This window comes from Ambystoma mexicanum, chromosome 5q (genome assembly GCF_040938575.1).
Source record: "Ambystoma mexicanum isolate Mex_15411 chromosome 5q, UKY_AmexF1_1, whole genome shotgun sequence".
Lineage (NCBI taxonomy): Eukaryota > Metazoa > Chordata > Amphibia > Caudata > Ambystomatidae > Ambystoma > Ambystoma mexicanum.
In genome coordinates this window covers 1237893018-1237919407 of record NC_090933.1, presented here as the reverse complement: position 1 = coordinate 1237919407, position 26390 = coordinate 1237893018, and the positions used below count along the sequence as shown (strand labels likewise).

The 26390-nt window shown below is 48.2% G+C and overlaps 1 protein-coding gene across 2 annotated transcripts in view; it reads left to right on the top strand.

Moving 5' to 3' along the window:
• Positions 1 to 440: 440 nt before the first annotated feature.
• Positions 441 to 26390, top strand: part of LOC138497972 (ly6/PLAUR domain-containing protein 2-like) — a 248132-nt gene continuing 222182 nt past the window's right edge. Inside the window, exon 1 of one of the 2 annotated variants that reach the window (XM_069621746.1) lies at positions 441 to 527. In XM_069621746.1, coding sequence (XP_069477847.1) covers positions 515 to 527 — 13 coding nt within the window. In that variant the 5' untranslated portion in view covers positions 441 to 514. Of the gene's footprint in view, positions 528 to 17086; positions 17223 to 26390 lie in introns of those variants that run through there. The other variant, XM_069621745.1, reaches the window with a different exon arrangement.

Below are 26390 nucleotides of genomic sequence, written 5' to 3'. Positions count from 1 at the left end.
ATTACAGTTCATGCGACTCTGATGTGACTGGTCATCACAATGCTTGGGTCCTCTCAGTTGATGTGTGTGGATGACATGTGTATGTGCTTGTTGCTGTGGCATTCTGACATGTGCATGTGCAAATGATGCATGTGTGTGGAGCATACACACTTGATTGCTTGTGACAGGGAAAGTAGCTTGATGTGAATGTGTTGAGTGATGGCCAGGCAGGTGTCTGCATGGATGTGGATTGCATGTCCATGTGTGTGGGTGCGGAGGTTGACGGTCGTTCCCTTGAATAGTCATGTTCATGTGAATGTTGTTGTTGCCACGCACTAATTGGTGCAGTACACTGATGTTTCTGTTCTGTGTCTCCTTTTGCACAGTTGCATCTGATGAAGAGGGCGGAAGCAGTGCTGTGGAGCATCGCAGCAGGGATGCCTCCACCAGGCAGAGGCACAGGGCCCAGCCACACCCCCATGAAAGCACATCTTTGGGGAGCAATGAGGCTGCTACAGCGCCGGTGACATCGGGCATGGCTGCTGGCGGTAAGTTCAAGAAGGTGAAGGTGGGAGTGGATTCCTCAGCAGCGGTGGGGACAGGTGATGCCACACAGGGGCCATCCATGGCGGAAGACTGGACACCATCCAGGTTGGTGGAGAGGGAGGGGGAGGAGGTAGCCATTGCAGCCCAGCCCATGCGGATGTTGAGGTGGGCGTGACTTCTGCAGTCCTGTCCCAGGGGAATGAGGCTGTGCAGTCCACCATGGAGGTGCCTGTGCAAAATCTCGTGATTATGTGCAGGCTATATGTAGTCTGCTTGCACATCCTCACAGTGAGGTATCCCGCCTCATCGACTGGCTTGCACCATGCCTGTTCTGTGTTGTTCTCCATGGGATGTTCACTGCTGTGACCCCCTCCTCATCTTCCTCCTCTGCGCACAAGTTATCCTCCACGGTGCCTTTCCGGCCCAGATACAACCAGGGCTGCCTGTGCACCAGTCCCACCCACATTTCCCAGTCTGGTGGAGCCAACAACCCTGCCTGAGTTGGGAGTCCAAGGCAAATCAGCTGAGGTGGACACCGTGCCTACCCAGTCACCGACAGGGTCACCGGCAGTGGAGGGAGGGCAGGCATTCAGGAGTAGTGCACATGCTGTATGCCCCCGGGTAGCGTCATCAGCTCGGAGGGTGTACACACATAGTAGGCACCGGGTACTGTGGCAGCAGGTGGCAACAAGGAGGAGGCTATCTTTTTCAGGGCAGACCATCCAATGGAGGCAGGTGCATGGTGTGAGGCGGGAGGCACACGTCGACCTGAGGGACAGGATGTCTTCGGTGTTCAGAGGATATGGACAGCAGATCGGGCCAGAGAGACAGCGGGCTCGGGAAGCAAGTGTTGTGTTGGCCAGCCTGATATTGCGCTGAGTTGGGCGAGGAGGCGGGCTGCCTTTCTGGAGGCCACTTGCAGGGAGGCCGAGGTAATAGAGACACAAATGCTGGAGACCCTGCAAGCCCTCCAGGCAAGAACGGAGGCCCACATGAGGAGTGAGGTCGTGGTGCTGGACTCAGCCCTGGTGGAAAGGCTAAGTGAGATTGGAGAGGAGGAGTTGGACTAGCCCGCTGCCTGTGTGCATAGTTCTTTAGGTGTAGGTTTTCCTTTTTCCCCCCCAGACTTTGAAGACATTCCTTCCCCGTTTTTATTGTATGTAATTGTTTAGGCATAGGATATTCATTTTATTACATATTTCCCATGGACTATTTTGCGGTTCATTCCCAGTTTATTTGTATACATATTTATTTCTAAAACATCGTCTGTTGGTTATTTCCATGCATCATGCAGTTAATGTGTGTGTTGGCCTCTTTGATAGTTCTATTTTCAGCCAGTGTATCTTCCATTGCAAGTAATGTGTCTTGTGGCATGCATGCTTGTGTGTTGTTGTTGCTGGGATGGTTGTGGATGGCAGGATGCACATGTGCCTGACATGTGGGGGTGGGTCCATCAGACGACTGGGTTTGCACTGTATGTTTTCATTAGCATTTATCTGTGCAGCATCACTGTGTGTTTGGCATCACTGTGGTTGGGGTGGAGGGAGGTGGGCTCACTGTGGGAGTGTTCCCGGGTCACGTTAATAGCACATTAGTTTGTCATTGCTGTGTAAAACACAAGTCATGCAGACAGTTTCACTACCATGTGCAGTCACACAATGCCCTCTTTCATGTGTTGCTCAACCTCTACTACTGGAATGCAGTAGTTGGCAATGTTTGCTCTTCCAGAGTGGCAGCACAATTCTCCAGTCTATGTGAGTCATGCTCTCTCTGACTGCCCTACCATCACCCATGCATGGCCCTGTCATGTGGTTGTTCCCTGACAGGTATTTTGCCACCCAGGTCACTCATGCTCAGGCTGTGACATGCATGGCCATTTTATGTGGATCTTGCTACACCTTTCTTTAGATTTGCTTCTGTTGTGGCCACACATTCTGTCACTGTGCTTTGATGCCTTTGCAATGTTTCATGGGCAACATGCACATGTTTTTGCATTCACTTGTCACATGTGTATGGTGGGGATGATTAAGGCCTGGAAGTGTGTGTGAGCAGATGCTCCACTCATGGATGGACCTGCAGTGATTGCAGTTGGTCGTATTTGCGGAGTACATGTAGGTGTTGCACTTCATGGTGCTGTCAGACCACGGAAGTTCAGGTGAGCTGCAGACATGCATTGCACTGGTATTGTCTGAGACTGCCAGGGGGCTGCCTGGGGGTGGGGGGGAGGGTCAAATGTGTGGAGGGATGGGGGTGGTGTCCAGTCTGGAGGGGGCTACCTGAGGGTGGTGTCCAGTCTGGAGGGGGCTGCCTGTGGGGGGTGTCACAGGTGAGGGGGGCTGTCTGTGGGGGTGTCCAGTCTGGAGGGGGCTGCCTTTGGGTGGTGTTGAATCTGGAGGGGGGCTTGGGTATGGTGTCCAGTCTGTAGGGGGCAGCCTGTGGGGGTGTCACAGGTGAGGAGGCTTGGGGTGGTATCCAGTCTAGAGGAGGCTGCCTGTGGGGGGTGTCACAGGTGAGGGGTGCTGGGGGTGGTTTCCAGTCTGGAAGGGGCTGCCTGTGGGGGGTGTCAGAGGTGAGGGGGGCTAGGGCTGGTGTCCAGTCTGGAGGGTGCTGTGTGGGGGGTGTCACAGGTGAGGGGGACTGGGGGTCAATCTGGAGGGGGCTGCCTGTGGGTGGTGTCCAGTCTGGAGGGGGATTGGGGGTGGTGTCCAGTCTGGAAGGGGCTGCCTGTGAGGGGTGTCCAGTCTGGAGGGGGCTGCCTGCGGGGGGGGGTGTGACAGGTGAGGGGACTGCCTGTGGGAGCTGTCACAGGTGAGGGAGTCTGAGGGTGGTGTCCAGTCTAGAGGGAGCTTCCTGTGGGGGGTGTCCAGCAGTCTGAAGGTGGGCTGGGGTTGGAGTCCAGTCTGGAGGGGGCTGCCTGTGGGGGGTACCCAGTCTGGAGGGGGCTGCCTGTGGGGGGTGTGACAGATGAGGGGGTTTGGAGGTGATGTCCAGTCTGGAGGGGGCTGCCTGTGGGGGGGTGTCACAGGTGAGGGGGCCTGAGGGTGTTGTCCAGTCTGGAGGAGGCTGCCTGTGGGGGGTGTCACAGGTGAGAGGGCCTGGGGGTGGTATATATTATGGAGGGGGCTGCCTGTGGGGGCTGTCACAGGTAAGGGGGGTCGAGTCCAGTCTGGAAGGGGCTGCCTGTGGGTGGTGTCGAGACTGGAAGGGGGCTGCCTGTGGGTGGTGTCGAGTCTGGAGGGGGCTGCCTGTGTGTGGTGTCACAGGTGAGGGGGGCTGGAGGTGGAGTCCAGTCTGGAGGGGGCTGCCTGTGTGGATGTCACAGGTGAGGGTGGCTGGGGGTTGTGTCCAGTCTGGAGGAGGCTGACTGTGGGGGCTGTCACAGGTGAGGGGGGCTTGGGGTGGGTTCCAGTCTGGAGGGGCTGCCTGTGGATGGTGTCCAGTCTGGAGAGGGCTGCCTGTGGGGTTTGTCACAGGTGAGGGTGCTGGGAGTGGTGTCCATTCTGGAGGGGGCTGCTTGTGGGGGGATGTCCAGTCTGGAGGGGGCTGCCTGTCGGGATGTCACAGGTAGGGGGTTTGGGGGTTGTATCTAGTCTGGAGGGGGCTGCCTGGGGGAGGTGTTCTGTCTGGAGTGGGCTGCCTATGGGTGGTGTAACAGGTGAGGGGGGCTGAAGGTGGAGTCCAGTCTCGAGGGGGCTGCCTGTGGGAGTGTCACTGGTGAGGGTGGCTGGGGGTGGTGTCCAGTCTGGACGGGGCTGTCTGTCAGGATTGTCACAGGTGAAGGGGGCTGGGGGGCTACAGTGGTTGATGTGCAGTAATGGGGTATGTGGACAGGATGGGTGCTGAGGGTGTAGGGAGGACCTACGTGTTGGTAAGGGGTGAAGCCTACACTTATGTACGAGGGGGGGCCCGCCTTTTTGCTGGGGTGCAGTCTGCCATTGCGAGGGAGGGCACGTGATTTCGCAGGGGTGCAGCCTGGGCTTGTGAGGGAGGGCACACAATTTCACAGGGGTGCAGCCTGGCCTTGCGAGGGAGGGCATGAGATTTTGCTGGGGTGCAGCCTGGCCTTGCGAGGGATGGTACGCGTTTTCTCCTGGGTGCGACCTGGGATTGCACAATGAGGTGCGCGATTTTGCTGGGGTGCGGCCTGGCGTGTGAGGTGTGGCGTGCGATTTCGCTGGTGTCCAGCTTGGGCATGTGAGGCGCCTGATTTCTCTGGGGTACGGCCTGGGCTTGCGAGGTGAGGCACAGATTTTGCTGGGGTCCTGGATGCTGGGCCAGGAGTGGCGTGGAGGCTTGTGGCACGTTAGTCCATTAGCTTGCTTTTTGGTGTGTGTGGGGGCGTGTTGTGGGCGTTCCTCACGCAGCTTATTGTTACTTGTGCGGTGGCTAGTAATGCATCTTGAAATCCATGTATACGCGTGGTGCACACATTATTTTTTTCTGCGCCATGGCTTGCTCAGGGGCCTTCTTGCCGTGCAGACCTTGCACCATTTCTGCACCCCACTCCATGAATGTGCCCTAGGAGTTCAAGTGATCTGCAAGGAAGTCCCTAGTGTTACCTTTTTTGAAACAGCAACAGTGCATATGGAAGGGCGATGGTCTGTCAAAGGCGAAACCTAGGAATCTGTGACAGGGTGTCTGGAGAGGACACTGGGCAATTGAAACGAGGCCGATGTGAAGGATTATAAAAACACAAAAACCACAGGAATGTGAAGCAGACATATTTTCCCCAGGTGGATGCAGGAGTATGCATAAATGCAGGGAGCATTCACCTGCTGTAACAAGCTCCCAACCCGGCTTAGTGACCCTTTTCTAGCTGTCCAGGGCCAGACTGAGAAGTTGATATATAGACTGGGAGACACATTTGATCAAGTGAATGAGAGAGTCGGATAGCTGAAGTTAAAGATTGTAAACAAAAAGACAGCACCTGCAGACGAAATCAGGCTAGTCAGTGTTGAAATAGATGTTGCAAGATTCTGAAATTGAGCAGGTGCTTGGCAATGAGGGATAAACAACTGGAAAGTGCTGTTTGATGAAACCAGATCAGGCTGCTGAGTTAAACAATGGGTAGAAGGGGAGGAACGTATCTAACTGGGCTATGGACGTGTGTTAGGGAGAATTCTCCAGAATGGCTAATTTCCCTTACCTACTGAGTCCCTCAGCAGCTTTGCTGGATTTCTAGGATTTATTTTTTTCACCTAGTAAGAGTGTGAGCCTTTTTTTCCCAGTCTTACATGTGTTTTTGCTGTGTGTTGTACATTTTTTCTGCATGGACTATGGAGTCTCACTTACTGCATAGGCATCATCTTTTTAATGTGTGTCACACAGCACCTTTAGTGCAGTGACACATGGTCGTCTTTTTAGACTTCCCACTATTAAACTCCATTTTCTGGAACTGACTACTGTCTCCCAGAATATATAAAGATGCCATTGACTTTACTAGTCTTTTTAAATTTATAGACCCAGTACAAACTATATTCCATAGAGTACTGGAAGGTTTAATAGTTATCCCTTTTGTCTGTTTCTCATTCTCATGGAACATTATTTTATCCCCCTTTCTCTAAGATTTGGCTGGTGGCAGTGGTATCTACCATTTTTATATTACCGCGAGCTATGAAAATAGCCTCGGTACTGTTAGAGGCTAAGGTGGTAGCAACGAACTTTAATCCGCTGGACTCCTTTTAATTTTATTTGGTTCCGGCTGGGTTTATTCAACATTTCTTTTTGTGAAGGTCTTTCTCGTGTTTTACTCTGTGCGCCCAACCAGGTTTGGTTCCTTTGTTCGCCGTCCTTTGGCGGGCTTCTGCACAGAAGCCCTCCTTAGGTGCCTGTGTGTCTGGGTGGACAGGATGTGAGGGAGGGGTTTGAGACCCCCTGCACAGGGTTTCCTTGGAGACCCAAGTCACACTCTAGTTTGATTGATTTATTATTTATTATTATTTATTATTGGGCTAGATTGGCCCAAGTCACACTCTAGTTTGATTGGCTAGGTGACGGTCCTGCAGGACAGCCACCCTGCTGTGTGAATGACAGCCAGGCTGTGTGAATGGGGGAAAACTGCTTAAAAGCAGGTCTCTGGGACTTGGCAGGCACTGGAATGAGAGAACCAACAAGCTGAAGGAAGACGACTGCTGCAACTACTGGACATCCCGGTGAAGCCCTGCTGCAGGTCCGAATCGCCTGAAATTTTGACAACAGAAGAGATCCACAAGGAGTCTTCTCCCCTTGAGCCTGGTGGGACCAACAAGCTCACAAAGCCCCTGGACCTCCCTCTTCAGCCTGCTCAAATTTGCTGTGCCACAGGAAACCGGATAGCCAGCGTGAGAGAGTCCCTTTGTGCTTTTAAGGAGCGCACCTTTTATTTGTCGCTTTGCTCTGCTGCTGGCTTCTTCCCTGGGCAGCGCAGGACCCAACAGTCGCTTCAGGATCAGTGTTTGTTTGAACCATAGTAATTACTGTCCTTTGTGTAACTTCTGATACTGCTCACTTTACTCTTAAAATAAGTCTGGCTGCTAAGCCATCACTACCACTTTACTGTGCAGTACATGCTTGTACCAAAGGTGAATTTGTACTTACACTTGTAGTCTTAATTGTGTGTGGTGTTCCATAAGGGTACTGCATATGATTCTGCCTAACAACGTGCTTGGTCTAGATGAGGGGTCTGCAACCTTCAGCTCTCCAGATGTTTTGGACTGCAACTGCCATGATCCTGTACCACTGACTGTACTAGCTAAGGCTGATGGGAGTGGTAGTCCAAAACATCTGGAGAGCCAAAGGTTGCACACCCCTGGCCTAGATGCTGAGGAAGACACGATCATCATTGATAAATGTTATAGAATCAAAACGAGGAGGAAACAAACATGGGAAGGAGCTAGGGGTCCAACCGCCATATGTCGAGTAATTGAATTATGGGATAAAGAAACGAAATAGGAAACAGACAAACGGAACATGCAGAAAGATGTTGATGTTCCTGACTGGTCACCTGATACTGTTAAGTGTAATATGGGTGGGCAAAGGATTCACGTTTTGACGTTCAGCGAAGGCAGAAGCTTCGGATCACATGATTGACGCTGCAGTCGATGTGGCGGTGTCAGGTTTCCGGCAGATGGCCCACGGCACAGTGCTGAGAAGACAGGCCTGGATGAAGGCTATCAATTTCAGACCTGAGGTCCAAGCATAGATTTTGGATATGCCCTTCGATGGTCAAGAGCTCTTCGGGAAAAAGATCGATGACCACCTCAAAGGAATCAAAATGGACACAGACACGGCATGTGCCATCAGCTCCTTGAAAGACAAAGACAAGGATCGCCGGTCTTTTCGTCCATTTCGAGGTTCATCCTCGAAGTACAGAAGTTTTAACCGCACTTCCTAGGGCCAGAAGTCGAAGGTAGTTCATACCAGGACTTCAAATACCAATCTTTCAATAAGTACGCCCAGAGAGGAAGGCGTGGCGCCGCTCAAGGGAAGTCCCAGAGCAAGCAAAACTGACAGTCTAGCTCCTTCCCATCAACGTCACACCGCTGTGGGGGGAAGGGAGAGCCAGTTCTACCAACGCTGGCTGTCAATAACATCAGACAAATGGGTGTTACAGGTGGGGCGCGAGGGACACACCTTGGAATTTCTAGACCAGCCCCCTTCATTACCCCCGGCTCCGCGCAAGGTACATATGTTAAAGCAAGTCATGTCCGAAATCCAGAAACTGCTGCACAAAGCAGTGATAGAGCCAGTACCTTACTCTCTAAGGGGGAAGGGTTTCTACTTCTGTTTCTTCCTCGTCAAAAAGAAGAATGGTCAATGACAACCCATCTTGGACATGAGAGCGCTAAACAAATATATAAAGGGCATCACATTCAAGATGATAACTCTGCAAGGAGTGCTTCCTTGGCTAAACCTGCACTATTTCTTGGCCACTCTAGACTTGGAGGACGCATACTTCCATCTACTGATCCATCCAGCACACAGAAAATTCCTCAGGTTCACTGTGGGCGATCATTTTCAGTTTCGAGTGCTCCTGTTAGGTCTGAGATCAGCACCGAGGGTGTTTACAAAATGCCTAGCACCAGTGGCTGCAAAACTCAGGAGGACAGGAACAGAAGTCTTTCCATATCTGTGCGACTGGTTGATAAGAGCGAGCTCCGCCTCAAGCGCGCGCTTGGCAGTTTCAAAGACAACAAATCTCCTAAGAGGGTTAGGTTTCGCCATAAACGAAGCGAAGTCCTGTTCAGTTCCCAGCAAGACAGTTTCTTTCCTGGGAGCCGATCTCGACACCAACATTCCCAGAGTGAGACCGTCGGCAGAAAGAGCATCAGCAATTCTTTACTTGACCTCTTGTTTCTTAGGGAGAGACACAACATCGGTGCGCTCTTACAAGTCCCTCCTGGGCATGATGTTCTCATGTATATTCCTCATACCAAATTGCAGGCGTTGCATGAGGCCTGTTCAGGAGGCACTGGACCACCAATGGAAACAAGCTCTCGGTTCGTGGGAGGACATCGTCCAGATTCCTATGACTCTGCACAAGGCTTTCGATGGTGGAATTCTCTACAGAACCTCTTACAGGGAATGCCGTTTCAGGCACCAACGTCGACCCTTTGCTTGAGGACAGACGCGTCTCTTTCGGGCTGGGGCGCTCATCTTACGGACCCACAAACTAAGGGCTCCTGGTCACCCCAGGAGTCACAACTCCACATCAACGTGTTGGAACTCAGGGCCATTCGGTGGGCGTTGAGAGCTTTCCTTCCGGTAGTAGCGGGGCAGGTACTCATTGTACAGACAGACAACTCGACCTCCATGCACTACACAAACAAGCAAGGAGGCACGAGGTCAGAGATCTTGTCTCAAGAAGCTCAACTACTATGGGCATGGGCCCTACATCACAGAGTTCAAATCAAGGCGGAAGATCTTCCGGGAGTGGACAATGTCCTAGCGGAAAAGCTGAGCAGGGACTACACGTCTTCTCACAAGTGGGAGCTGGACGAGAAGGAAGCCCAATGGATTTTCGCCTTATGGGGCCGTCCATATCTCAATCTTTTTGCCAACAAGAAATTCAAAATGTTCGCCTCCAGGTACCCAGAGAGTCAGCCGGTAGGACACGCTTTCTCAGTGGATTGTATGGGCCTTTCCCTATATGCCTTTCCCCCTTTACCCTCATTTCCAGGATATTACGCAGGCTGAAATAGCAGAAGTGTTCTATGATCCTAATTGCACCGGACTGGGCACGGCAGGTCTGGTACTCGACCCTACTGCACCTGTCCCAATGGCCCCTGATTCGCCTCAAGGTTCATCAGTATCTATTGACGCAACAGAACCGCAAGGTCCTCCATCACGATCCAGTGAGCCTGTCTCTCAAGGCTTGGTTCCTGAGCAGTGCAAACTGATGAATCTCAATCTGCCTGCGGAATGCTGGGATATAATCAGAGCCTCGAGGGCCCCTTCTACACGCCTCACCTACACTAGGAAATGGACTTGTTTTTCCAAGTGGTGTGAGGCATATGCTATTGATCCCCTCATCGCTTCGGTTGTGCAAGTACTTCCTTACTTATTGCACTTGGCCAAAGCAGGTCTTTCACTGTCTTCGATCAAGGTCCACCTATCAGCCATTACGGCATACACGACGGCCCCGGAGACGCAGTCCTTACTCTCCCTTCCGCCCGTTAAGGTCTTCCTTAAAGGACTTCTACATACATACCCGCCTAAGCCCACGCCGGTTCCAGCCTGGAGCTTGAACACGGTGCTAACAGCCCTCATGGAGTCTCCTTACGAGCCCATCCACAGGTGCGACATAAAATTCTTGTCATGGAAAACTGCTTTGTTAATAGCCATTACTTCGGCCAGGAGGATCAGTGAGTTACAGGCCTTATCTTCTGAACCTCCCTTCACCTTGTTCCATAAGGACCATGTCATTTTAAGACCCCACCCTAAGTTCCTTACGAAGGTACTATCGGAAATGACGCTCACAGAACGCATTGTCTTACCAACTTTCTTCCAGAATCATTCTTCGGAAGCAGAACGAGCATTGCATTCTCTGGACATAGCAAGAGTTTTAAAGTTTTATTTGTAAAGGACTCGAGAGTTCTGTTCTTCAAATAGGCTTTTCATCGCATCCTCTGGCCATACAAAGGGCCAGAATATTTCCAAAAAAGGTCTGGCATGCTGGGTCTCCTCTTGCATCACCCACTGCCATCAGACGAAAGGCGACGCCCTTTCCAAACCACCATCAGCGCACTCCACCAGAGGGAGAGCGGCGTTAACAGCATTCCACGCAGGGGTGGCCCTGAAGGACATATGCAGAGCCGCCACGTGGAGCACTCTGCACACGTTCGCTAAACACTACTGCCTGGCTGAAGATACCAATACAGAAACTGCAGTTGGACAGGCAGTGCTCCGCCATCTCTTTGCATAAGGTAGGGCCAGCCTCCTTTTCCCACCTTTCCCAGAGTATGTAACCGTTGTGTTGCTGCATGGTAAAGGTTTGATCAGAAATATGTGTTTTCTGTATTTGCATATATGGATATGATGGTGGCATGTTTTGTTTAACTGCTTGGTATTCTATTCAAGCATCTGAATCTATGAAAGATCCAATGCTGGAGAAGTCTTAGTTACTTACCTGTAACTGTATTTCTCCAGCATTGGTATCTTTCATAGATTCACATGCGCCCACCCGCCTCCCCTGAGAGGCTGCTCCTAGGCTCAGCTGTCATCATCCTGTAATCTCTACGGTTCAAAATCTGAATATGGCGGCCTGCGGCGGAGCTTAAGCCCTGCCACCTCATTGGTTGGGGTCATAAAGCACCAAAGTAAGGTGGAGGGACTATGCCATAATGGGATATGTACATGCATTGCTATGTAGCAATGTGTGTATATTAAAAGAAAAATTATAATTATTTTTATCACTGAGGATTCCCAGTCTGACGACGGGGAATATTCAAGCATCTGAATCTATGAAAGATACCAATGCAGGAGAAATACAGTTACAGGTAAGTAGCTAAGACTTCTCCTCTGCCCCTCTGTATCCTATCCCTGCTGTATATCTGTTCTGTTGTTTCCTCTCAGCAGCTCTGTACTGTTGTATAGCTCTGTAAAGCAGTCTGTTATCCCTGCTGTATATCTGTTCTGTTGTTTCCTCTCAGCAGCTCTGTACTGTTGTATAGCTCTGTAAAGCAGTCTGTTATCCCTGCTGTATATCTGTTCTGTTGTTTCCTCTCAGCAGCTCTGTACTGTTGTATAGCTCTGTAAAGCAGTCTGTTATGCATCTGTCTCAGGAGGATAGCTCAGGAGCAACATGCTCGCCTTGGAAGCAAGACGACACGGAACACCACAAGTTCGATCCCCGTGTCCGCGCTTAGAAACCTTTGGGTATTAAGCGCATTATAAAAAACCTATCATATCTGTACTGTTGTATAGCTCTGTGAAGCACTCCGATATGCATCTATACTGTTGTATAGCTCTGTAAAGCGCCCCGTTATGCATCTGTACTGTTGTATAGCTCTGTAAAGCGCCCCATTATGTATCAGTACTGTTGTATAGCTCTGTAAAGCGCCCCATTATGTATCGGTACTGTTGTATAGCTCTGTAAAGCGCCCCGTTATGTATCGGTACTGTTGTATAGCTCTGTAAAGCGCCCCATTATGTATCAGTACTGTTGTATAGCTCTGTAAAGCGCCCCTTATGTATCGGTACTTTTGTATAGCTCTGTAAAGCGCCCCGTTATGTATCTGTACTGTTGTATAGCTCTGTAAAGCGCCCCATTATGTATCAGTACTGTTGTATAGCTCTGTAAAGGGCTCCGTTATGTATCGGTACTGTTGTATAGCTCTGTAAAGGGCTCCGTTATGTATCTGTACTGTTGAACACCTCGGTAAAGCGCATGTTATGCATCTGCACTGTTGTATATCTCTGTAAAAGCTCCATTATATATCTGTATAGTTGCCAACCGCTGTAAAGAACTCAGTTGCTTCTCGGAGCTAGGTCTGCGCTCAATAAATACAATAATAATAATAATAACAATAATAATAAAATACCCAGTATGAGAGCAAAATGCCAATGGCTCTCTGAAGACAGAGCCACGGAAGAAAGATCTCAGTGTTGTAAAATGGTATTTCTGGGAGCTGGGGTTGGAAATGTGGGGGTTCAGAGACAGGCGCCAGTCTAGAAGAAAACTTTGCTATTTTGAGATTCTAGGAGAAACGTCATTCCCTTCAAATAGTGCCAATTCCCAAAAAAGGAACCGTGCAGGATACAAGGGTAAGATTTTCCAACTTTAGGCAAGCAGATCCAATCTCCTTTCTAGGCAAAGTAAGCAGGGAGTTTGGGCTTTGCTCCCACACTTGAAGTGATGCAGGGGAAGAGGTTGGTATTTTTATAGTACTGGGGCAGAGACACAGTGCAGCGGGTTCATAAATAATTTCTCAATGGGGAAGTCCCATTGTAAAACGCATTGTGAATCAGGCCCTGTGTGTTTGTTTGTGAGTGTCCACAGTGATTGTGTGCATTTGTTAAAAAGTATAAAGCGCAGGTTTGAGTGCTATAGGAGGTCCGAAAGCACTGGAGCCGAGAGTGGAGCTGCCATTTTTGTGGTGGACGAATTGGGACTGGTCCAGCAGCATTGACTCAAGCGAGGACATGGCCTGCACAGTTTCTTGAAAGAGAGTGAATTTCGGTCTTAATCAATCGGGTCATAATCAGTCCGGAGCATTCCAACGTCGTCTGTTCCATTGTGTAGGTAGCGTTGGTGGATCTCTCGGTGCTATAAGAAGTTCCAGAGATTGATTTCCAAGTGAGGAGGAGTTGCCTCCCTCCAGGTGGTTGGATAGCAAACATCTAATATCTCCTTCCATTGCTTGCCTGTTAATCTTCGCATGGTGGTTTGGTGCCATACTCGGAGGCTATTTGTGTCGAGGTATAATGCGCAGATGGGAGAGAGAACTTGACCTACTTCTAATTGTGACGGATGGAGGGCCAGGTGCATCGTTCCGGGGGAGAAGCACCAGAGGTCACAGGCCATTTGCACCCAGTGCCATCTTTGTAGGAACCTCAGCAGCTGCATCATTCGTATTAGATTTCTTCATAGCGCTTCATGCCTCATTTCACGCGCTATTTCATTTAAGAGGACATCATTTGCAACCTCAGAAGAATGATGGGATGGGTCTGATTAATAAAAAGGGACTATAACTACAACTGGTAACGTCCCATTCACCTTGAGTGCACCAGGGAATATTCCAAGTTGCCTGAGTGTGTTTCGGTAACGTTTTTGGGGTAACCCACCTGTTTCGGAGTAATGAATGAATGCAGATTTTAGCTTTCTAGTTTATAGGCAAAGGAGCTGATATATTGTGTATATTTCAGTCCTTGCACTTTGCATTTTGAATTTTTGGTCAGCCTGTTATAACACGCTGCACTTTCCATTGTCTTCTCTCAAAAAGGAGCCCTTTGCACACCACGTGTATTGAATTAAGTGCAATAAATCAGCGGGTCGTCGCAGACTGATATGATATGGCATTTGTAACGCGCCTATACACAAGGGTTTCAAAGCGCGACTGAGGGAATTGGTCTTCAGTTTGAACGAGTTTTAAAATACAAGATGTGTGCATTAGAGTGGAAATATTATAAATTGTACGACCAAATGATACAGGTAGATATTCTTCTGTTTCTTTCTCTTCTCTTTTTCTAGTCTCTTTTCAATTTTCCTCCTTCTACTTTTTCTTCTTATTTATGTTGTGTTATGCTATGCATCATGAAATGATTTTTTCTTCTCTTTCTTCTCTTTTGGACTCAATCTTGTGACCAGGTTTGTAATGTTATGAGGCTTGTTTATTTCTGATTGTATTGCAAACTTTATTGGTGAAAATAAAAAATAATAATCTGGAAATATTAATTAACTTGACTTTCAAGTTAAGACTGGTAGATGTAAGAAACTCTTCCCTAAAGGGAAACATCCAATCAATTCTGGGGTATGGTTGTGTGAACTGCTATACATTTACAGCAAGGCATATTGTTAGAGTCATTAGGGAATTTGTTTTATACAATATTTATTTTGTGGTCGTTTGAGGGGGCTGGTATTGCACGATTTGTGGCTGTAATTGGGATTGTGTTCTATGATTTTATGAATTTCATTTCTAAAGCCAACCCTGGACGTGGGCCTGCTTGAAGCAGTGAGTCTCTGAAGAGTACACTTCTCGCTGGCATTGCACCACTGCACCCTCCGACCCACCCTCCTGCGCCTGCTACAAGCAGCCTGGTGGCAAGTACTGCAGCTGTCCTTTACAGGTCCCGCAATCGGCCCCTTTTTCTACTTCCACTCCTAAACAAGCATTGGCAGTGCCAACAGTTTGGGCTTTTGTGTAGGCATGGCAAGGGCACTTGCCAGGCACAGCCATAGTGGTAGTAACTGGCCGTTGATGGTAGCAGGTGCACAATTTTATGAGTACTTGGGCATTTAATGGCAATGCCTGGCAAATGACTATTACTTATACACAAGCCCAAACGGTTGGCTTTGCCAATGCTTGTTTTTAATAGGACTTCAGTGAACAACATGCTTAGTGCTTATAAATCACGTGGCTGAAGGAGCCATTTTAATTACACCAGTAGTACGTACACAAATCCAATTAACTAATTACCTCTCAGAACACTGCTTTGAAAAAACACTGGCAGGCACTACGAGTGCAAACTTTCACTGTAAGGCTTAATTAAAGCAGACTCAAAAGGTTTCCATGAAGAGGTATTTTGGGTGTGAGCGGCAGGGATGGCCAAAGGGATTAGCATGGCCATGGGTAGTTAATGGGAGCGGCAAATAACCAAACAACACCTACAAGCTTTGTGTCCCTCCTCATATGCCATTCCTCCTTATCTGCACTCGAATGGAATCTTTTCAGCTTACGGGTGTCGCCCAAACTAAAAATCAGCCCATTGCCATACATAGCTTCAGGTGCCGCAATGAAGTCCACCAGCGGCCATATTGCACAGCGGCCATGTTACAGAGCGGCCATGTTACAGAAACTGCAATTCTTTTTGCGTGTGTTATTTCAGTAGCGCTTTCGCCAAAGAGCTTTACAGAGAACATATATTCATACAACATCACCCAACCGAAATTGTTACTCATTTATCGACCTCGAAAGGATGAAAGTCTTAGCTGCCCTTGCCGGGATTCTTACCTGTGACCTTTAGATCATACGCCAATCGCAGCAGTGGACACTCAACCCAGCGAGCTATCTTACCAGCTGCAATGCTTTTTGCTTTAACATATTTTTTTTGCACTATGAATATTCTTTTCTCTAATGCAAATACCATGGAAAGTAAGAGTCTCTGTAAAATTATCCTATGAATGCATCTATTCACTCAAGAAATTGTGCACGGACGTTGCCAAGAGAATGTTGCTCATACCCGAGTGCATCTATCTATCTATCTATCTATCTATCTATCTCTGTCTATCTATCTGTCTCTGTCTGTCTATCTATCTCTGTCTCTCTATCCATCTATCCATCTATTATATCTATCTCTCTATCCATCTATCCATCTATCCTATCTATTATATCTATCTATCTCTCTAGCCATCTATCCATCTATTATATCTATTATATCCATCTATCCCTATCTATCCATCTATTATATCTGTCTATCCATCTATTATATCTATCTATCTATCTATCTATCTATCTATCTATCTATCTATCTATCTATCTATCTATCTATCTCTATCTATCCATCTATTATATCTATCGCTATCTATCCGTCTATTATATCTATCTATCTATCTCTATCTGTCTGTCTGTCTATCTCTCTATCTGTCTCTGTCTATCTATCTGTGTCCATCTATCCATCTATCTATCCGTCTATCCGTCTGTCTATCTATCTATCTATCTATCTATCTATCTATCTATCTGTCTCTGTCTGTCTATATATCTCTCTATCTATCTCTGTCTGTCTATCCATCTATTTATCAATCTATCTCTCTATCTGTATCTATCTATCTATCTATCTATCTATCTATCTATCTATCTATCTATCTATCTATCTATCTATCTATCTATCTATCTATCTATCTATCTATCTTCTGTCTGTGTATCTCTATCTATCTATCTATCTATCTATCTATCTATCTATCTATCTATCTACCTACCTACCTACATGTGTGCGTGTTTCTAAAGCACCTTCGACCAATAGGGCATCTAAGCGCTATCAGCAACATCTATCCTCCTCGTCATCTGTAATGAACACTTACATAAATAAGACGCATAGAAAAGAGTGCCCTGAGTTCCCTCATGTGAACTCTGGTTTCTCTCATCGCACGCTCCACCAGCGCGGACTGCGCTTGCGCCGGAGCCGGTTTATCTGCCAAATTATAGGCCTTGCAATCGGCGCTGAAGAACATTAATACCCACGCTGTCATGCCTTGGCACCGAGACTCGCACTGTAATCTTCCGATTTGATGCACCCGTAATCGCCAAAGTGACTGGGCTGCGACCAGGGACTGAGCACCGGCACGCACTGACTCAGGTTACCCACCTATCCGGTTCCGTCAGGCCTTTCTCTTTCTTCTCATAATTGTTGACTTACCTGCAATCATGTGGAAGTGGGCACCCGGCAGGTATAAAGCTTCTGGGCGCTCCTCCCTGCCTGTCGGGTCACAGCGAGCGAGGAGCCTGCCAGGATGTGGCGCTTGGTCTTGCCCGTGGTGGCTGCAGTCCTTTGCCTGAGACAAGGTGAGGCCGCCGAGGAGTGGGGTCAGAGAGAGCAAAGTGTAATGCCCAGAATCTGGAGAGGAGCTTTTATTTCAGTGCACCTGAGCACGCTCAGTCTCCTCCCGGCTTTGGTGCACTGTACGTGCTGGGTTTTACGTAGCATGACCCTAGCTGTGTACCAATGCAGTGCTGAACATCAAGGGGATACAGTCAGAGGGTGCAGTAACATGGAGGACCTGGAACCTGTGTCTCTCCAGATGTTATGGACTACGACTCCCAGGCTCCCTCACCATTGACTATGATGAACAGAGCTGATGGGATTTGAAGTCCTGATCATCTGGAGGGCCAAAGGTTGCAGACCCCTGAATTAGAGGGATCAGCTTTTAAGAGTACGGTGGCACAGACATGGAGAGAGGGGTCAGAGGGATGCAGGCAGAGAGTACAGGGGATGCAGTTTCAATGTCATTATTTGGTGGGTCTGTAGCTGTGCTCCCAGTGAAGGTGTCTTCCTGCGAGTTGTACATGATGGGACTCCACTGGTGAGACCATGGGGCTGCATCAGTGCTTGCCTCCCTTGCCTGCCTCTGCTTTGGGTTAAGTTGGGGCAACCGCTTAGTTCCCATGAGAGGCATTGAGTTGCAATCATGGGCCCGATGGTTCAGATTTCCCGGTGTTGATTCAAAGGCCGTGAGATCAGAGGTCTGTAGTCTGCAGTGCTCCGGGTATTTGGGATCATACCTCTTGTGATCCCTCACTGTATTACTGTGCTGCCAATGGTTGCTGGCAGTTGTAAATTAAAACATCTGTAGAGCCAGAGGTTGCAGATGATCGTTGCACGGTTACTCACAGCTCCATATCCCAAGTCATGTTATAAACCGAGTAAACTGTAGGGCCTGCCTGGGTTCCCCCCGGCCAGATTGCACTCACCTAGAGTGCACCGGCCAGATTGCACCCACCCTAGAGTGCACCGGCCAGACTGCACCCACCCTAGAGTGCACCGGCCAGATTGCACCCACCCTAGAGTGCACCGGCCAGACTGCACCCACCCTAGAGAGCACCGATCAGACTGCACCCACCCTAGAGTGCACCGGCCAGACTCCACCCACCCTAGAGTGCACCGGCCAGACTGCACCCACCCTAGAGAGCACCGGTCAGACTGCACCCACCCTAGAGTGCACCGGTCAGATTGCACCCACCCTAGAGTGCACCGGTCAGATTGCACCCACCCTAGAGAGCACCGGTCAGATTGCACCCACCCTAGAGTGCACCGGTCAGATTGCACCCACCCTAGAGAGCACCGGTCAGATTGCACCCACCCTAGAGTGCACCGGCCAGATTGCACCCACCCTAGAGTGCACCGGTCAGATTGCACCCACCCTAGAGTGCAGCGGCCAGATTGCACCCACCCTAGAGTGCACCGGTCAGATTGCACCCACCCTAGAATGCACCGGTCAGTCTGCACCCACCCTAGAGTGCAACGGCCAGACTGCACCCACCCTAGAGAGCACCGGCCAGATTGCACCCACCCTAGAGAGCACCGCCAGACTGCACCCACCCTAGAGAGCACCGGCCAGACTGCACCCACCCTAGAGAGCACCGGTCAGATTGCACCCACCCTAGAGTGCACCGGCCAGATTGCACCCACCCTAGAGTGCACTGGCCAGACTGCACCCACCCTAGAGTGCACTGGCCAGACTGCACCCACCCTAGAGTGCACTGAGCTGGGTCACAGGGCATGCAGTTAGAAACATAGCAAGATGAACATGTGTTGCACGTGAAAGATGCTTTAGTGCAATGTTTCTTTCCTGCCTCATTGGCATTCAATGTATTCAAGTTTTATTTTTTTTTACTGTGCAATATTGGTTGATATAAGCCATTTCTTAAATAAATAACATTGTAAAATGTCGAAAATACATACAGCAATATATATATATACCTATATAACGTACCTAATTAAATTAGTTGCTACAAAATATGACAAACAATCATATTATAAAATGTTAAAACATAAAAAAATGACAAACAATCATATTATAAAATGTTAAAACATAAATTTATCGAGGACGCATGATCTTTAGGACATGATCATCGAAGTGCTCTAAATTGTTATGTTATCAAATTGTCAATGTGTATTTCCGGATTCGATCCTGCTTCTCCTTGGGCTTTTATGCAGATATGAACACATTTCCATGTACGACACCCAGCCGCCATCATTACCACTAATTCTGCACCTGTAATAGTGCTCCAAAATGGATCTCCCTCCCTCTGATGTGCGTTTACAATAAACTGTGCATAACCCTTGTTGCAAAACCCTCGTATTCAAGTTGAGCGTGTCTACTAGCCCCGGCTTCTCCATGTTAGAGCTTCTGCTTTTTATTTCATTATCGCTTAAAGCGTGGACCGAGCTCGAGAGCAGCGGAGCGGTGCACAGGGTGTGGCTAGCCCGCGTCTGCGCTGGCCTCTTTTAACGGTAGCGCAGTCCTGCCAGTTGCGGTCTGTGCGTCGACCTTAGGTTCTATACTGATGCCATAATGCGGGTCAGGCTGCCAATACCCATGGGCCTAGGAGTCAAGTAGTTGATCCTCAGCATGGCATTCGGGCAGATTTCCAAGAGGCATGGCTTTGGGTTTGTTGGGAGGTTCCATTGGCTTGGCACATATCTGTCCACCAGCTTGGACCTAGAATATTAACGTGCTGGATCCCTAATTTATTTCTGGATGGTCTGAGTGTCATTTTGCAGACAGATCAAGACTAATTGTCTCAGCCTCTGGCCAACCTTACAAGTGGACGCTTGCCCTTTCTATTGATGTTTGTAACAGAGGGCAACCAGCTGTGTCCTACTATTGCAACTTGTGTCTGGGGGACTGCCCCTTTCTCCTGAAGTGTCCTAAAGAGCTGAAAAAATTGTGTCAAAGATTTTCTTCTTCTCCATATGCTAGCAATATTTTTTTTAACATCTGTATTGAACACGACTGTACAGTTGCTTTGGGGGAGGTGACCGACACATTTAAGGCAAAGAGAAGCAATCTCAATTATATCATGACACAAAGGTATTTTTCACAACAGCGTCGATTGAGTGTCGCAAGGTCATCTGTAGCATTTCACCTTCGTCTGTATGTTTGAGCCTTGAGACTCTCTGATTTCAAACAAGCCGATTCCTAAATTCTGGGAGATCAGCAATATGGGAACTTCAGCACATAACAAAATCCTGCGGCGAGAACAACTGGCATAATGAAGAAAAGAAAGTCTATTGCCACAATAACAGATGACAAGCGGTCAAGTGGATGTCCTGAGGATTGCAACTGCAACCCTTATGCAACTTCATGTTGCCAGAAGCGCTTTCGCGTATTGAGTGGTATAGCCCCTTAAGTGACCATATCCTGTATCATTTAGGGAGCAACCTGGTATCACTGGCAGTAACCCGACATATATGGAAGAGCGTCCCGATATCGTCATCAGCATCATGGTACATTTCAGCCGCAGCTAGATATACACTGGCAGTGCTATGGCATATGATGGCAGCAAGCTGGCATAATATTGTAGCAGTTCAAGGAATTTGAGTGTCTTTCTCATGAATTTTCATAGGATGGCGGCCGGCGGGGCAGTAGTGATGGAACATCGATGGATTTGTATTTCTGGAATTATCATCTAAAACCTTTTTTTTCTTCTGGCCATTTCTTCCCTGGGGCATATTGAATGAGATCAACACTATTTCTTCTGTGGCACCATGATTTAATTAGCCGTGATTCCAATGTCTTTACGTGGCACACCAATACCTTCTTGTGTTTTTCGGCAAACCTCCACGTAATGGATTTTTTCGTAACTTTCAAAAATATAAAGATTTTTCAGCCAAAATATTTATTAAAAAAGGTGTTTAAAATTGGCAGGAGAAATGTGACCCCTAGCTCCAGTGCCCTGGTAAATCATATGCCTGCTGACTTACTGCAGGATTCCCAGCCATTACCACCCAAAAGAACTGGTAAGAAGACGCCTGTGAGTTCTCATCAATCCAGTCATCTATTATTGTGTTGGATATTGGAGATCTCACAACCCTGCTTCAAGAAATTCAATTATATGGACGGGTATATCACAAAATATGACACCAATTTCAACAGTGCAGTTTGGTTCTCGCTATGGAATGGTTTGACAGTCTGTAGCTTGCCTAGCCGCAGCGCATTTTAAGGAAAACTCAACAGTGTGTCCGTGCTCAACGATGGTTCCATAACAGCAACGGAATCATGACAATGTTGACACATGTTTTGGGTGAACCCGTTATAAATGATGAACTTTGGGGATAACAGCTGGATTACCTTTGCTAATCATGTTGCTCCAATGGTGATGAAGGATATTACTTTCATCAATGCAATCAGTAGAGTAGGGCTCTTGATGGCAGGCGGTATGATCCCAAAAATGGCCTCCAATCTCCGCAGACCAGACCTGCAAGGTAGGGTTTGCTTATTGATAAATAGGGACTCTATTGGAAGTAGTGTTCCCGGATTACGGTCCTTCTGATAAAACCTAGAACAACACCCCCAAGACCAAATGTTGTTCTGGGTGAAAACCAAAAAATACTGGCCTCAATTTCCACCGGGCGTTAGCCTTTGTTGACATCGTTCCAAGGAGAAGCATTGGACAGGGACGATGATTGGGAAACTATGAAGAACCTGCCATGGGTCTGGACCTGATTTTTGGTGTTGTGCTTCTGTGTGGGAGGAGAAACCCACAAGGCTGATACAATTAGTGGTCCAGGTTGTCCTCCACACCTTTCCTGAAGCAGCAACACCTGCAGAAAATATTACAAGGCGAGATGGCTTTCCAATGCCTCTTTCTCACTAAACCCCCTTGCTTTCACCAGTCACCCCATTTCCCGTGTGCTTGCTACAGCTGATCACCACCGATGCGTGTCATTTTGGGCAGCAAGCCTCCCATCACTGCCAACTGCTTATCGAAAACCCTTACAAAAGTTACAAATGTTTCCTATATATAATACCATGTACTGTTCATCCTGTCAGGGGCCTTCATCCAGTTCCGGTTTGGCATATGGAATATTGTATTTTTGCCCATCATGGGTCCCAGCACGCAATTTCTAAAACCCGCACTTGATGGAGGCACCTCACACAATATAAAGCCACTTGGCAGCTGAGTTCTAGCCCCCACGTCCATGTCCCATCCTCCTTGAGTTGTGCAGAGCTATTTGCTGCACCTTCTCATTGGTTTTGCAGCACTGTATCAAAAACCCAGGAAACCCTAACCGTAACATACCATACACAAAAGGTGTTTTGGCATATAGGGCTGCAAACATGCCCCTCGCCCCATTAAAGGCCACAGTTCAGGACCAAGGTCTTTTGTCTTGCCCATTCCGAAAGCCTTTTGAGGTGGAAGGCAAGTGGCGATTAGGGGGGAGCAGAACGGCGAGGAAAGTCTCGGGAGTATAGCTCATGTGGAGTGTGCTCGCTTTGGGAGCATGATGACACAGAGCAGCACAGGTTCGATCCCCGGGTCCGCGCTTTGGAACCTTTGGGTATTAAGATCGGTTAGAAAGGGGGATTTCTAAGGAGATGAGTACATCCAAGGTGTGTCAGGCAGAGTGTGTCAGACCAGAGGGTAGAATGGAAAGGAAAGAGAGAGAGTGTTGCAGAGGTTGCGGAAGAGCCCAGAAGAGGGATTAGAAGCATCCAGGTGGATAGTGAGGTCTCAGAGGAGGCGAAGCTGAGTGGTAGAGGCAAGGAGAGAAGAGGAGAGGTCAGCCCACTCTCAGAGGAAGAGGGCAACCTGGCCAGGTGCCCTGTAGATGGTGGCCACAGTCAGAGAGAGGCCAGGAGAGATAGAGAGCCTGCAGAACAGGCCTTCATAGGAGGAGTAGGCTTGCGTAGGAATGACAGAAGCAGGGACTCACTTCGGAAAGATCAGACCTACTCCACCTCCAAGTCGGTTGGTTCTGGGCTCTGAGAGGATCTTGTAGCCATCAGGGAGGAGAGTGTGAAAACTCATGGCAGAGCTGGCCGTGAACCATGTCTCGGTGGGAGCGAGGTCACCCAGGTCAAGTGGGCAATTCCATAGGAAACCTCTCGGTGAATCAGACCCTTAATGTCCAACTATACATAGTCAGCCGAGGGCAGAGTAAATGTGGTTAGAACCCCCTCTGAATAGGCGAATATTAATACATTGGACACTTACATCACACTTCATGGTCTCTAAGAGTGGGACCGCACCTATGCTGCTCAGTCTGTGTTTCTTCTGAAACAAGCACATTGTCCCTGAGCTATACTGCCTGCCCTATGGAATTAATAGGATTAGGCTCCACATTAATGTTTGGATAGGATTAGAACTTCCTTTTTAGTTTCATCTGCTATCCCTTCTAGATAGGCAGTGTGCCACCGTCCCCTAGCGATAGTTTCTTCCTGCAAGGAAGTATGATACCAACCTTTTGGGGCCTAAAATTAAGGTAAAGATGACATGCTTCAATACCCTTTGCATTGTCCACAAGGCCTACTGGGACCAAAATATCTCCTGCTTTTTCTTCTGAAGTATCTTCCTACTCGAGCACTTCGCTCCTCCACCTCCAACTCCTTGAGGGTCAGTCGCTTTTTCAAGCAACGAGTTGGGGTGAATCTCTTTCTTCTGCTCGCGTCTCCCTCTGGATCAGCCTCCCTGCCTCTCTGAAGCTTGACCAGAACCATATCTGGTTCCGGAAGTAACTCAAGACTTTCTTCTTTGCTTCTGCCTTCTCTCTTCCTCCTCCCTGCTGATCTCCTATCTGATACTGCACTGGTTTCCTGGCTACCCTCTGAACCACGGGCCCAGGTTCCTGCCCTCCCAGTTGCACACCTGCACTGCCCCCCGGCAACCCTTGCACTTGGGGCTGTATCTGCATACCTACAGTCCCCTTACTTGCACTTATCTATCACCTGTTTTTCTGCAGGTAACCCTTGCACTGCCACCTGCTGGCCACACTTCTTGTTTTCGATGTTTGATCCTATGTCCTGCGCTTGCTCCTCCTTCCCTGTCCCCTGCACTTGCGCAATCTCAATGCCACTGGGACTAGTAAGATCATTGTCTTGTACTCCCTGTCCTCCCCCCTTGCCTCATCGCGCCTTGAAATACTTGTATATATGCGCGCTATAAATAAAATATATCATATATTTTTAGATGAAGTAAATGCTTTTCGTAGTGGTAGCCTGCGAACATTAAAACTGAATCTTATTTTTTTATTTTCAGAACAATTTTGCAGCACACCGTTTTGCATATGACATTAAATATGGCAGCATCATCCATCATTAGTAATAGGAACCGGGTGAAAACATGTGTTATTTGTGAGTGGGGATGGCAAGGGATTTTTTTCTGAAAAGGGTACACAGTACACAGGAAGTATTTCAAGGAGGTAATAACCCTTTTCTATTCATTGCAGTCATTTCTGGCTACCCCATGCTTTAAATAATATGTGTGATCCAAGCTCATAACTAGATGGTATTTTAAAAGCAGGAGGCATTTCAAATACTGCAGCGCTCACTATGGTTATGATGGTAATGCTAAAAGAGATGGAGTTTTGAAACACTGGTTGTTTCAGCGCCCACCTGATTATGGGCTTGGCATACTTTCCATGTGTGATAAGCCAGCCTAATAACAAATGCAATATTTGCAGCTGTATTATGAAGCCACCCATAATTGACTTCAATGCTGTCCTCCAACCCAGGAGGCATACTCCAAGGAAGCACACACATCTGATCACCTGATCTATCTGGCCTTCCTTTTCCGTTTTATTTGACAGGTGTCGCCCTGCCAACACCTTTATAAGGCAAATGCAATGGTATATAATAGAATCTGGTTTATGCAGAGAAGGGAGGCACTCCCTTGTAGCTTTTGGGGATGGAAACAGTGTTATTGTAATGTCGTATGCAGGTGTGCTGTAATTGTGAATTCTTAAGCAGACGTGTGTTCACTATAAGTTGTCATAAAACACTGAAGTATTGGCAGGACATGGGCTCAGGCATTTTATAAAGAGTGCCAGCTCTTTGCTTGTCTTTTTTTATTTCTTTTAATGGGGGCAGAGATGCTCAATCAGGTGAGATTCTTCCATGGATTTCTTTATAATGAACTTTAGTTTGTGTGTTGCTGCAGAAGAGCTGTCACTAAGGGAATCAAACGTCCCTCTTTTATTTCACTAGTAATTATCTACTTTCTGGGAAACTGGCATGGTATAATGCCTGCTGGTAGGAATTGTGTGGTTTTCAAGAAATAATGACACACACAATGGTCCAGTAATATTCTAAACAGAGCGTGCCCATAATCTATTTAGAACAGGATCGTGGTATGATGTGTGCTTTGTGCTTTTCACGGTTATGTGTGAATTTACTGACGGACATTACAGAGTGGTACATTTCACCGCGGTCAAAACATTGCTTTTTTTAATTTGGTGGCGGGGGTCTCCTCAAACCCTCCAATTTCCCACCCTTATAACACCACCCCGACCCATTTTAACCCCTTAACCCTCTACCCTTTATATATTTATTTAATCTTTTCTGTGTTTTTCGGTGTTAGAGTCCGCTCTGTTATATACCACTCCGTAATGTTTGCGATAAATTGACTGGGTACCCTTCGCACATCATCAGTACCTCAGAATTCTTTCTTACAAACATTAAAACATGATTCAGAGCAATGCAGACCCTTCAGTTATGCCCCATTTTGGGATAGCATTGGACTCCTAGTGGATCTGTAATTATGCATGTGATAACTACCCCGTGGTGATGTGTTTTTGCAGAAGAAGCCAAACCAGGCATTTTCTATCGAATGTAATTTTTGAAACTCTAAATTTGGTGGTGTGGTTAAAGTGTCAGTAATCCCATTACCGCCACTTTCTTACCAAGGTTCTATGTCTATGGGTCGTGCGCAAAAGGTCACACCCGCGGATTGCAGCACAAAAAGCTGCATTCCGCTGGTGCGACCTTGTGTGCGCTGCCCTCTCCCGGTCCTTGTTGGGAGCAGTCCCCCCTGAAACCACAGCAGCTACATGGCACCCTCTGCCCCTGTCCACCCATTCCTGTCCCCTCCCCCACTTACCTGCTGCGGGCTCTGTCCTCCTGCTTCCCATGTCATTGGCCGCTCTGCATACTGCGGCCTTCTGGTCTTCTGGTGCTGGTGCTGGTCATACTCGGTCTTCTGGTGCTGTGGTATGCAGACTACTGCATAGAT